Source organism: Daldinia vernicosa, assembly GCF_022497035.1.
Source record: "Daldinia vernicosa strain CBS 139.73 unplaced genomic scaffold F5Y00scaffold_8, whole genome shotgun sequence".
Lineage (NCBI taxonomy): Eukaryota > Fungi > Ascomycota > Sordariomycetes > Xylariales > Hypoxylaceae > Daldinia > Daldinia vernicosa.
Genome location: NW_025953924.1, coordinates 351,148 through 363,626, shown reverse-complemented (window position 1 = coordinate 363,626; position 12,479 = coordinate 351,148). Strand labels below are relative to the sequence as shown.

Sequence of the window (12,479 nt, the reverse complement as noted above, 5' to 3'; positions counted from 1 at the left end):
AAAAATTTGCATTTCTCTTTTATTTAACCCTTATCGATTTTAAACCGTCTTTGATCTCAGACGGGGAGCTCGCTCCGCGGAATTGAATCTGCTTCATACGGTTTGCGCGGAGCTTCGTTGTTTGGTACCTCGCGAGGTGGCATTGGCGTATCTGGAGCTTCGGATCTTGGCGGCGCATACGGGCTGGCACGTTCGCTAGGTTGTCCGTAGGCTGACGGACTTGATATAGCTTGCGGACTTGACATAGCTTGCGGAGGTATCCCGGGTATCCCAGGTATCTGGTTTCCGTTATGATTCGGGTCTGCGTTGAGCTGTGCCATTCTTTCTTGCCGTCTCCTGCTATTTCGGTTGTACATCCAGAGGAGCAGGATTAAGCCGATTATAACGGATAGGGCTATGAAGACGATGCCAACTATCCATCCTGTTGTGATTGCTGTGGTTGTTCTGTTATAGCTACTTTGAAAGTCGCTTTCAACATCTGAGATGCTTTTGAATGAACTTGAGTCTACTGAAGGGGTTGGCGACATGATGTAGGTATATAAGTCGAAATTTGGCGACAATGTTCTAGATTCTTGAATTCGTACGCGACTTCGAGTAGAAGGAACCTAAAATCAAAAGTAAAATCAAAGTCAAGTAAGAAAAAGCTGAAAGAATAACTCTTAATGATTTCATATCCTTACTACCTTATTATGAACTATGGAGTTGTGACGATCGGTAATCGCAATTGGATGCTGCGCCTCCTTAGCGGAATATTGGATAGTGGCGATCTTACATACATACAAACAACTCGGCTGGATGCGCTGTCGCCATTGATACTATGTAAGGATAGAAAGGGCTTAAACGGATTAATATCCTTGATACTACCCAGTTCCAATTCATGAGCCCTGCTTAAGAACCATGCGCTCTCTCAGCCGCTCGACGAGGTAAACATCGCCAACTTTCGTGCCACTTACACGCAGCCAAAGAACCTGCCCCTACATGAGTAAAAACCATGCTATCTGGCTATAACATACAACACAAAACGCCTTGCTCAGCCGCACCGCAATTGTTAGTGTACAGTAGGTATATCGCCCTCTCTACATAGGTCCTAGAGGAAAGCTAGTAAGCTTGAGATAATCTATAATTTCATTCTAAAATACTACCTAATGTAATATACATGCTCATATGCCGTATCTCGTTAACAACCCCGCTTGCCGTTTGCCACGGAAGAGAGTCCGTGTTGTTCGTGTTGAAGCGGCAGATTCCCCCTACGGACATATATGTATGAGTATATAAGTAAAGGGGTATTGCAGGTCTACTGGGTCCCTTATATAATTCAATTCCTCAAAGGATACCGATGTAGATGAGCAAGACAATATAAGTGTTTGTCCATTCATCTCCCACTCTAATCGAATAGCAATTGCGCATCGCCTTCCGCTCGTAATTGCAATATATCTCCTCCTTTCAGATCCCACCTCATCGTATTATGTACCTGTAACCTACCTATGTTCAAGTGTCGCATGACATGACAGTCGCACATGCAGGCTGCTTGCACTGCCATACACCCCCTCCAAATGTTATGGAATTTATCTATGATAACTACGTGATATTGAAATCTAGCAGCCGTGTTTCTTGAAACATTCCAAATCGAATGTATAGGTACCTACCTAAACTATGGTATATTAGGTAGCCTTAGTACTTGTACTCCTTAAGAGATCCATTACATTATATCTCCTCATTTAGTACCATCCAACCCGGTTCCCTAGGACTATGAGTGGCTATAGCGATGATGCTGCCAGCAGGACCAGCTCGTCCACAGATAGCGCATTCCGTGATAGTTTCGGCAGCCTCGCCGATCGAATCACTCTACGAGTCGGCGAACGTCGATTCACCACCCTTCGCGAAACCCTTATCCAAAGCGAGTATTTCGCAGCGCGCCTCTCCGGGAGGTGGAATGACGCCGATGAAGATGGCTCTTACTTTATCGATGCCGATCCGGCCCTCTTCGAGCACATCCTTAGTTATCTTCGGAGCGGGAATTTCCCAGTCTTCTTCGACAGCAGCACGCTTACCTTCGACCACGCCAAGTACTTATCCCTGCTAGGCGAGGCCCGATACTTTGGCATTCGCAAACTAATCGACTGGATCGAAAAGAAGAAATATATAGACGTTGTTGAGATCACGAGATCAGTGATCGTTGATGATGATGTTACTAGTGCATCGATGCACTCTCATATGAGCGGAGTGTCAGGGGATAGCAAAGTTGACCTCTCAACTTCATGGGGCTTTAAAAAGATATATCTTTGCCCAATGGGCTTCTCCTCTCATCATGGAAATCCTTCCCGATGTCCATGCGAATTGCTTAAGAGACGAGAAGAAGGCGATAAATTCAGAGATGAATTGGTCCTAAGAGCTGTTGTCACTATCACCTCCGCAACATTCAATCCGGACCGTTGCCTTGGTCATGGACTGGCTTCGGGAAATTGATTGATGTTAAGCTGGGGTTATCATATGGGAATATTGTTAATGCTGTAAAAAAAAAAAAAAAAAAAAGGCTGTTATGATCAAACTACCCTCTTCCAAGTGTATTCTCTTTCCCTTATGACGATGCAAAAATATTTACTGTATGGCACTGTACATGCAGTTAACCCAAAAGCAGCGCGACCGGCTGGCCCGTGCATGGCGCCCTTGTATTGATCTCATGCTTGATACCTCAGCATCTAGCCTCATAAAATTCCACAGCGTTCATCAAGATATTACCATCCAACATCTTACTCCCGCTGATTGATATATTATCCAAACTTGCCTACATATTCCCACCAATTTATAATGGCCAGGTCAGAAGAGGCAGAGGCCTTCTTCTACGCTGTGTACGCCGCCGTACAGCAGATTCCTTACGGAAAGGTCACAACTTACGGACACATTGCGAAGTTAATTGGAACTCGTATGATAATGCCTAGTAATTCGAAGTATATTGATAGTATAATAACTAGATTTGTAGCCGAACGACCGCGTCAAGTCGGCATATGCCTCAAGCATCTCCCACAAGATACAGACTCACGTTTTAACCATGATAACGTCCCATGGCAAAGGGTTATCAATGCCAAGGGCATGATCTCGCCCAGGTATGCTACCTCATTCTCAAAGACAGTACATATGTTAACAACCATATAGGTCACAACCCTCAGGGGCACGAAATCAGGCAGCTGCTCTACGAACTGAGGGCGTTAATGTTACTACTAGCGCGCTGGGCGAACTTATGGTGGACTTCTCCGAATGTGGATGGTTTCCAAACGAATTACCTTCGGAGGCGGAAGCGGAAGAGGAAGAGGACGACGAATGATTTAACTGTTCGTCCTATTCCTCAACAATGAAGCTAGGATTACGGCAAAATTCGTAGCCAAAGTACTGGTAGCTGATTGGTACTTGATAGTAATGAGGTGTACTACAGCACTACTTCTTCTCGATCTCTGGGAAGCGCATCTAAATGAAGTGCCAAATTAGCAAAGGTTCCCTAACAGAATATAAAAGGTAGGGATTAAGTTGATAGATATCAGATAGCGGTTGGACATAAGTGATTCCACATTTAATTCAGAACAGGTCTGTGAATTATGTGCTTTCATCATATAAGGAGAATTTTGAGGGATTGGATATAAACATACCATGATCATAGAATCCCGGATGGGTTCTAAAGGAGACTTGCTAAATTAGTAGACTATGAGTCCCCAAGCTTACGCTTCTTTGAAGCAGGCCCGAAGAACGAGTCCATGGTCCTCTGACGTGAGTCAAATTTAGTGCTACCAATGCCACCTCTCGTCTTTTTCAGACCCTCGAGGTGGTCAACATTGTTGATAAACTCAACGGTCAGACATATTGTCCCTTTGTGCAAGTTCGAATCGTCTCCCGGGGTCGCTGGGCTGACAGACACGGCATCACTTGGGCAACCTGGTTTCGACACACTGTTGGCCATTTCAAGCCTAGCCTGAAGTACACCAGTGTTGCTCCATGCTGCGGACTCCGGCCAGTTGTCACGGTTTCCGTGGCGTACTGCAGAACCAGTCGGGCCAGGAAAGCGTTTAAGCAATCCTTTCAACAGCACACCGAGGATAACGCCGTGTGCTACTATAGCAACTGTGATCTTATCGGACACATGTGTATCAACGATTGGGGTCAAGTGGGAATCCAGAAATCGATCAATTCTGATTCTCATGGATTCGGGAGTTTCTGAGTCCGGTTGAATTAGACCATTGAGATTTCTGTATTTTTTGCCTTCGGATGACCCATAGTCCTTCTCTCGTAGCTCAGGGAGTTGTACGACCTCCAGGGGAGTATGTGTGTCCGATTCACTACCGCTTGAAGAGATTCGGGTATCAGCAAGAGCTTTGGATACAGCACCGGCTGTCTCATAAGCCCTTCGAAGATTGGAGGTGAATATGTACTTGATTGGGGCAGTGGTTTCGCAACACTTCGCGAGATGAGCACCCAATCTCTTTATTTGTAGAACACCGTGATTTGTCAAGGGAGAATCGCGGGAGCCTGCACTTCGAAAAGGTCAGCTCTCGACAGCTGGACGCTAGAGCAGGCATTGCTTACTAGAGGCCAGCTACATTGTCAACGGACTCGCCATGCCTGATCAGCAAGATGCGCATTGCGACACATCATCTTCCACGAGTTTACCAGTGAAAAGATTGCTGGATTTGTTGTTGTTGGGAAATTAATTGAAAAAATTTGCGAGCTTTGAGCTTTTTAAAGCTAAGGTGGAGTAAAAAGCTGTTCCGGAATTATTCCGGGCTGTCTAAGGTCAGGTACGAAGTACTTAGTTACCTAACGGTACGCGCCAATAGTGGAAAAGGCGTTACATTTTCTCATCCTCATCACCAAATCTTCAATGATGTGTATTATCATGTCAAACCCAATACAAGCATGCACCAAACATATCGAATCTAAGACACATCTTAATGAATGTATTCTGCGAGTCATGTATGCTCGTTCTTATCTAGAGAAAGATCTGTACCTCCAGAACAATAGCTATGATCCATCAGGTACGTATGAACCCCCCTCGCATCCACCGTCATCCACCGTCTTATGGTAGAGTCTCAGTTTAGAATGCATTCTCCTTCTGGCGCTGCTCAAACACCTTCAAAGCTTCCTCTGCCGCTTTCACGCCAGATAGAGCCATGGCACTTCGAACCAATTAGTTTATATTCCTTTATTCTTTTCAAGGCATGATATATGACTTACCCGAAGGTTGGGCCCATACGGTTGGCTCCGTCAACCTCGCTGAGCTCCATACCACCTACAATCAAGCCGGGCACGATTTCTCGGGTACCCTTGACGATGGCGTCTTCGGCGGTGTTCATGTCCAGCCCGCGCATGCCGCCGAGCTTCTCAATAGCTTGCATGCTGACTAGTCGCTTGACGCTGAAAGCACCGAACGGTCCATCGTGGCCAGTGGTGCTAATAATGACAGGTGCATTAATAGTGCTAGGGTCCATGCAGGACTGGTCGTCATGGTGCATTGAGACCAGGGTCCAGTTAGTGACAACACCAGCAATGCGGATATTGCCAGACTCGTCGCGACGGGTGATGAGATCCTCGACAGCGGTGGCGTTGAAAAGCTTGACGTTCGGGAAAGCCAACACTTTCGACAGTAGGGTCGATGTGAAGAGGGCAGCGTGCTTGACCACGACATAAGCTCCCTCGTCCTCGAATGGCACACCGAGGTCGGTCAAGAACTTATCAGCCGGCTTGCGCATAACCATGGCACTGAAAAGCTGGCCTCCAAGCCAAGCACCACCACCTACACTAGACGTCAGCCTCGTTGGGCGATAAAGTACTACTATATAAAGTGAACGTACCGGGGGAAACGCTAGCTTCAATAATTGCAATCTTCAGGTCAGGGCGAGCCTTGGCCAGAGTATAGGCTGTGCTAAGACCGCATGAGCCGGCGCCGACGATGACAATGTCAGACTCGGCGTAGGTGTCGAGGTCCTTGAAGTATCGGCGGTACATAGCACGGGCGACCTGTGACTCCCTGATGGGTTCGAAAGAGAACTCCTTCCACTTCCCGTCGAGGGCCTGAACGGCTCCACCAGTGCGGAGCTTGCCATTGCCAACGGGGATGCCTCCCTTGTGAGGAAGAGTGGTAGGCTCTACGACGTCGACAGCAGATGGTGCCATTTTGATTAAATTTTAGGTAAGTTTTCTGATATGTGTTAGTTACTCACTCACGGGGGGTTAAAGGGGAAAACATCGAGAGCATGATCCTTTCGCTGGTATTATCCAGATCAAGTTTTCGGCCGTATAATCTCAGAACGAGCTCCGCGTTTTGCCCCGTCCTCCATGCATCTCCGTACCCTTCACACGGAAAAATGATTTCCGGATGGGTATGGTTGGATGCACTTATGGACGGGACGCGGAGACCCGAACACCGGCTCATGGCTCATCTCAGATTCTTTACCTAATGATGAGGGGTCTTTGATCAAGTGCAGTCATTTGAACTCTTGCTGGATAACCCATCTGAGGTCATGTCCTCTGGCGGGGTCGCCATCTTGACGCGTACCGAGTATCGGTCCTGGTCAAGTTAACAATTAGCATACGTCCTTGTCTAAAGAACAATAGGGATTTGGTCTCTACTACGAGGCGTACGGATGCTAATGCAGATAATATCTGTATAAGTTGACTAAAGTCAGGTGAGTGTAGAAAGAAGGAAGGAATTAATTCTTCTGCCAGAAGATTCTGCTCAACATCTTTATACTCATCGTGAAGCGGGGTAGCTCTCGGGTAGTGTCGTCATACTAACCATATGTAACCAAGAGCCGGCTTTAAGCTCTAGATATCTGCAAAGATATTAATTTCTCTCCATGCATCCCATCGCCGATTCTTGCCGGTCTACGGCTATGAGACATATTAATGACTGCTACTAGAGTGGGTCGTCAGAATTTTATGCCACTTAACGATTAGCACACATATGTATGTATATCAGGGGGGCTAATCGGCCATCATGCTGTCGTCGTATTTCTCTAGTAGTGATGAAAGAAGTGTAGATCATATAGATATCAGAGCTATCTACATGTGAAGTTACTGCCGAATCCTGCTCCTCTGATTGGGCTGACCCCAAATCTATCGAAGAGTAGAATGCGAACGTCTGTCTTTCTTAGATCATACCTAAAAGGCTAAACTAGCAAGCGAACTCATAGCCCTCACAATAAAAACGCTATTCCCACAGGCGCCAATCAACCCCCTTCTTTTAACAAACAACTGTGGACCTTCTCGTTTCCACTCGAGCTTTTCTCTTTTGGGGGTAGGTCTGGTAAAGTTTTGAGCTACATTTCTACTTCCACTAGTATGTAAGAGCCAAGGTGCCCCTCATGAAAGTTTATGTTGTCTCACGAGAACTTAACCTAGTATATATGAGACGATCGTCGAATGATACGTGGATGGCACATACGAAAACTGATTAAGGAGTCAACGTACCTGCATGTACTGGAAACATCTATCTTTCCCCATAAACAATATTCGGCAAAGGGGATCCAAGTAGGTTTCTTAGAATTATTTATATTTACAGTTTACACAAGCTGTATATAAATCTTGCTAATATGGGCAGTATCACGGTTGATACGGGGGTCATGATTTCAATCTTCCGAATATATAAAAACAGTATGTTGTAAGTTTTAGCCTCGTGATTATTAGTATAAGGATGTAACACATCTCGGGAGGTTTAAGAGGCGTTTATTAAAGAGGTATAAACCTGTAAACAAAGAGGACAATAATTCGTATAATTATTTAAATATTAAGTAAGTAACTTATAGATATTGTGAGATTTCTTGATATGCTCCTTATAATAGGTGTGTTCGTAATTGCCTTGGGCGCTGAGGTGAATCTGATTAGGTAGGTCAGTTAGAAGCTGACCCAGGGGAAAGGGTTACAAGGATAATGAGCTCATAAGAGAGCTCGGGCCATATTCAAGTCGCCAGAAGCTACAGGGCTGCAGGGATCAGCAGTTTCCCCCCTCTTAGTGGGGGTTGTTTCTTGCTGCCATCACGCCGAAGCTTCCTTGCATCTTAATACCCTTTTTTTTTTTCCCCAAGCCTCACCTCAAATCCCCAACTTACCGACAGGACAGCAATTGTACATACGGACGGCGTGATATTCCTTTTCCAGCCCTGGTTGAAATTCAGTAATCCTATATTTAGGGCGATAGAAGCTCTGAGTAGTAATATAAAGACGGCGACTTTGCCTTGAACCTTTTGCCCTTCTCCCTTTATTACCACCATCCGTGAACTTGACGAATTACCAATCTCCCAAGGACTATACCACTTCCCATAAATTCAACATGATGCGCGCCAATTTCCTGAAGCTTGCTCAAAGGGGCCGCGGTAACCTTGCCATTGCAGCACGCCGCGCTTCTGTCCCCAATGTCAATCAACGACTCACAGCGATGTTCTTGCCTCGTACCGTGTCTCACCAACCCGTCGCAATACGCCTCTTCTCCGCGTCCTCTTCCGTCGCACAACAGACAGCACCCAAAGTCGAAATTGCGCCTATTACTCAGGCCCAGTATCATGAATTGGCTGATGAATACCTCGACGCGGTGCTTACCAAGTTTGAAGAGCTCCAGGATGAGTACGGGGAGGTTGACGTTGAGTATAGCGTAAGTTACTATTCAGCTATCTATACCTTCTATATCAGCCTATTATGCGACACTGGGAACAATACTAACTATGCACATACAGTCCGGCGTTATGACCGTTAAGATCCCCAATGCCGGTGTCTATGTAATCAACAAACAGCCCCCTAATAAGCAGATATGGCTGTCGTCGCCTATCTCCGGTCCAAAGCGATACGACTACGTGCAATCCGGAGAGGCACAGGGCGAGAAGCAGAATATTAAGAAGGGAGAATGGGTCTATGCTCGAGATGGCACAACCCTGGGCGACCTTCTATTAAAAGAGACAGGTGTCGCAGTCGAATTTGAAACCGAGTAAATGGCTTAATATATTAGGAATCAGCTAAGCTCACATCTTTCACTTTCGGGGGGTAATTTGAAGACAATATGGTGTTTATTAGAGGGATGACGGGCAATGATTTGACTCGGGGGTTCGAGCTAGGATTGTACCATACCACACTTTTGCATCGCGCGGCGGAGTTTAGGCCTCATTATGCTATACCACTCATCATGCACAGTATGTGTATCGCATTATATTATATTTAGCGAGAAAGAATAATTATTGATAATACACTAACTACGCGCAATCCGCTCCTCATCTCCCCTTTTTCGCCATGCGTTACTACCATCTGGTCAAGTAGCAGGCTTCATATCCATAAACTGACTAGACGCAGCAAAAAACAGGGCATAGATGCCTCTTAGGGTGGAAATCGTCAACATAGGTCCTTGTGTGAACCGCCCATCCCTTTTCCCATCTCTTACTAAAAATCCAACCCGTCCAGCCTTCGCCGCAGTTAATCCGCAGTCTCTCGTAGAATTCCCACATCTCGTTTTCCGGAGCGTAGTCTAACCCCCTGATTTTGCAGTTGCACAAGTACGCAGCGGCTTGAGGTTGCAATTCGATGTGGTAGTCTCTGCCCCAAACTCCACCGCCTCGGCTGCTCCAGTCGATCATGAGCTGGATTGTTTCCTTGATGTCGTCCCTCCTCAGCTTCGCGCGGGTGCAACCCCAGTGGGATACGGGAATAGTCCAGTTGGGATTTGTCGCAGAAACGGTATTGTTGTAGGATCCGAACGTCTCTAGATAGTTGGTGGCGTTTCCCCCGAGGGATAGTGCGGACATGTCTAGAGTATGATTTTGTGGCTTTGATGTGTCCTCTATAGGCATCTGTATGCTAAGGGCATGAGAAGTGCCGAGAATCACGACTATACGTAAGAAGAAATTCCAGCACTTCATGGTGACTTATTTGATGTTTAGATGTCGCTTAGGAGGTATGAGTGCTATTTTGGCTTGGGTGTTGATGTGCTCTCGGGTTTTTTGCTAGGTAGCGTATGTAAAGGGGTAAAAAGGTCGAGACATTTCCGGGGCTATGTGCTTGAATATATACTCGAGTTCCTACTGAGATGAGTGGCAAAGCTATTACGTGTAAAATACGCTCGGTCGTATAGCATCAAGTTTAAAATGTACTACAGGTAGCTAAGTTCAGGTAGTCAAAGTTCATGAGTCAGAGATAGGTTCGCTATGCTGAGGGATAACTTTATACGTACGCTCGGCCGACTGACTATACAATATAGTTTCTACTTTGAGGAAGGCTAACTCTGTGAAACAAGCGGCGGAATGGCGTAGGTCCTCGGATCGATACTTGAAGAAGACATAGTATGTACCTTAGGTAGGCTATTCGTATGTTCATTTCGTAACTATCGTATAAAACTAGACTCCATGAAGGATAGATTGGGCTACAATCAGGATACTTTAAGAGAGCATATATTTTACACCGAATATCGTAACCTTGTTCTACTTTAGTTCTTTTATGATCGTCGTAAGCAAGCAAAAACGCCGCCAAGAATTAAGGTCGTAGTTTTATAGGGGCTTGTTTGTGAGTCACCAACTAACCTTGAAGATTCCTCGATTACACTCAGCACTCAGTCGCATTATTTTAGAGCTGGTCACATCATTACGTGTCGTCATTAAGCACAATTACTAAGTTGAAGCTATGTTTGGCTAATATATCAAACTTCTAGGTCACGTAATCTTCTTCTCCAGGCAACCGTCTAACACGGCGTACTTAAGCGCATATAGACGCGACTATAAGGTCGGATAGTTGCAAAGGCGCGGCAGCCCGAGACCCGCATCCCATATGCAGCAAACGGATCGGCCACACGACCCTCGCGTCTTTCTTCGCCTCATCGGTGTTTTATATTACCCAGCCTAGCCATACATCCTCCTTTGCGCTCGACAGTCTCGGACTAAGTCGGCGGGCAAGAAATAGCGAGATTGACCAGTTAATGTAAAGAGAAAGATAGAGTCGACTATTTATATATAGGATCATCCTCCCCTATGTATAGAATGATCATAAGGGAGCTTGCTATAACGTCATGTTTAATAATAATAGAATATTTTATAGATCTATAATCAAGCATCTTAGTCCATACCTTTCACGATGGAACAGAAACATCCGGTCATTTACTTCGGGACGACAACATTCGGCTCGTCCCATGTGCCTGCGCTACAGGACGAGGCAAATGTCTTGAAGTTCCTCGATACCTTACAAGATGGCGGCATAGCCCAGATCGATACAGCCGCTAGATATCCACCGGATAACCATGGCGCCTCAGAACGAATGCTTGGGCAAGTGAAAGCTTACCAGAAAGGGTTTACGATCAACACCAAGGTGCTATTTGCCGGACAGAACAGCGCTGGGAGTCTTAGCAAAGAAGCAGTACGGAAGAGCGTCGAAAATAGCTTACAGAACTTAGGCGCCGCGAAGATCGGGATCCTTTACGCTCATGCCGCGGACCCGGAGACCCCCCTGGCGGAACAGGCAGCGGCGCTCAATGAGCAATACCAGAAAGGGTTCTGTGGCAAGGTAAGTGAGGCCACCAAGCAACATTCTTTTCTGATTTACTGACCGGATAATCTAGATCGGAATCTCCAACTTCCCACTCGATATGCTAAAGTCTTTCGTGGAGATATGCGAGAAGGAGGGCTACGTCAAGCCATCGGTGTATCAGGGACAATACAACCTGATCTGCCGCGGACCCGAGAAGGAGCTGATACCATTCCTCCGAAAGCACAACATGACATTCAACGCTTACTCGCCCCTCGGCGGCGGTTTCCTCACCGGAAAGCTGACGCTAGGGACCGCCGAGGGGACGCGTCTGCGCAGCGCCTACGGAGCGCACTTCGCGCGCTGGTACGACAGACCTGAGTTCCACAATGCGGTTCGGAAACTCCTAGAGGCGATCGAACCCCTCGGGATCAAGCCTTCGGAAGCCGCTCTGCGGTGGCTGGCTTACCATTCTGTCCTTGGGGAGAAAGATGGGATTATCTTGGGCGCTACTAAGGTGGAACAGGTCAAGCAGAACATCGAAGACATCGGTAGGGGCCCTCTACCTCGTGAGATCGTGGGAGTCATCGATGCTATTGGGGAAGCTATTGATGCACTGGGCGGGGGCGATTTTGAGGTGAGACCTACGGAGCTACCGCCAAAGTGAACTATTTGCCGATGATTTCACTGCTTGAAAGTCATATCGTAATACATGTAGAGGGTAGAAGATGTGTACTAGTTAGGTGTTTATGTTCTACTGAGTAGGAGAAATAGTTATACCACGTTGATTAATTCTTGATCATTCATTATTGTCAGGGTATAGTGGGTCAGGGCGGCTACAGGGATCTATACGAGTATATAAGAGGCGCGAAGCGCCCTCGTCAGAGGTTAGAAGGCCAGGCGTTACTAAGTTCAATACAATCGCTACTTGGTCTACCTACCCTAGACATTCACTCTGTGCATGATTCACCTCACTAGAGCATCTAATCCTGACAATTATCCAC

The 12,479-nt window shown here is 46.4% G+C and overlaps 8 protein-coding genes across 8 annotated transcripts; 4 read left to right on the top strand and 4 right to left on the bottom strand.

Annotated features, from left to right (window-relative positions):
* Window positions 1-56: 56 nt before the first annotated feature.
* F5Y00DRAFT_274248 (uncharacterized protein) lies at window positions 57-709 on the bottom strand (the record flags this gene model as incomplete). The annotated part of the gene is made up of 1 exon (XM_048013323.1): window positions 57-709. The coding sequence occupies exon 1, from the start codon at window positions 525-527 to the stop codon at window positions 57-59; it is 471 nt and encodes a 156-aa protein (XP_047867930.1). The 5' UTR covers window positions 528-709.
* A 788-nt stretch (window positions 710-1,497) lies between these two features.
* F5Y00DRAFT_228379 (BTB/POZ protein) lies at window positions 1,498-2,552 on the top strand. The gene has a single exon (XM_048006622.1). It carries the CDS (start codon window positions 1,750-1,752, stop codon window positions 2,464-2,466), a length of 717 nt encoding a protein of 238 aa, XP_047867929.1. The 5' UTR covers window positions 1,498-1,749; the 3' UTR covers window positions 2,467-2,552.
* Window positions 2,553-2,702: 150 nt separating this feature from the next.
* Window positions 2,703-3,463, top strand: F5Y00DRAFT_228378 (DNA binding methylated-DNA--cysteine S-methyltransferase). The gene is made up of 3 exons (XM_048006621.1): window positions 2,703-2,923; window positions 2,981-3,104; window positions 3,154-3,463. The coding sequence occupies exons 1-3, from the start codon at window positions 2,809-2,811 to the stop codon at window positions 3,320-3,322; spliced, it is 408 nt and encodes a 135-aa protein (XP_047867928.1). The 5' UTR covers window positions 2,703-2,808; the 3' UTR covers window positions 3,323-3,463.
* On the bottom strand, window positions 3,335-4,759 carry F5Y00DRAFT_204996 (phosphoglycerate mutase-like protein). The gene is made up of 3 exons (XM_048005418.1): window positions 4,573-4,759; window positions 3,642-4,520; window positions 3,335-3,462 (listed from the first exon to the last, which is right to left on the bottom strand). Exons 1-2 carry the CDS (start codon window positions 4,626-4,628, stop codon window positions 3,695-3,697), a joined length of 882 nt encoding a protein of 293 aa, XP_047867927.1. The 5' UTR covers window positions 4,629-4,759; the 3' UTR covers window positions 3,335-3,462; window positions 3,642-3,694.
* A 169-nt stretch (window positions 4,760-4,928) lies between these two features.
* F5Y00DRAFT_228373 (Thi4-domain-containing protein) lies at window positions 4,929-6,776 on the bottom strand. The gene is made up of 5 exons (XM_048006620.1): window positions 6,628-6,776; window positions 6,440-6,553; window positions 5,838-6,184; window positions 5,221-5,779; window positions 4,929-5,162 (listed from the first exon to the last, which is right to left on the bottom strand). Exons 3-5 carry the CDS (start codon window positions 6,157-6,159, stop codon window positions 5,081-5,083), a joined length of 963 nt encoding a protein of 320 aa, XP_047867926.1. The 5' UTR covers window positions 6,160-6,184; window positions 6,440-6,553; window positions 6,628-6,776; the 3' UTR covers window positions 4,929-5,080.
* Window positions 6,777-7,971: 1,195 nt separating this feature from the next.
* F5Y00DRAFT_204895 (Frataxin) lies at window positions 7,972-9,139 on the top strand. Its single transcript, XM_048005417.1, has 2 exons — window positions 7,972-8,632; window positions 8,715-9,139. The coding sequence occupies exons 1-2, from the start codon at window positions 8,315-8,317 to the stop codon at window positions 8,964-8,966; spliced, it is 570 nt and encodes a 189-aa protein (XP_047867925.1). The 5' UTR covers window positions 7,972-8,314; the 3' UTR covers window positions 8,967-9,139.
* Window positions 9,140-9,223: 84 nt separating this feature from the next.
* Window positions 9,224-10,437, bottom strand: F5Y00DRAFT_228365 (uncharacterized protein). Its single transcript, XM_048006619.1, has one exon. It carries the CDS (start codon window positions 9,882-9,884, stop codon window positions 9,312-9,314), a length of 573 nt encoding a protein of 190 aa, XP_047867924.1. The 5' UTR covers window positions 9,885-10,437; the 3' UTR covers window positions 9,224-9,311.
* A 30-nt stretch (window positions 10,438-10,467) lies between these two features.
* On the top strand, window positions 10,468-12,384 carry F5Y00DRAFT_228363 (Aldo/keto reductase). Its single transcript, XM_048006618.1, has 2 exons — window positions 10,468-11,514; window positions 11,570-12,384. Exons 1-2 carry the CDS (start codon window positions 11,089-11,091, stop codon window positions 12,140-12,142), a joined length of 999 nt encoding a protein of 332 aa, XP_047867923.1. The 5' UTR covers window positions 10,468-11,088; the 3' UTR covers window positions 12,143-12,384.
* Window positions 12,385-12,479: the final 95 nt, after the last annotated feature.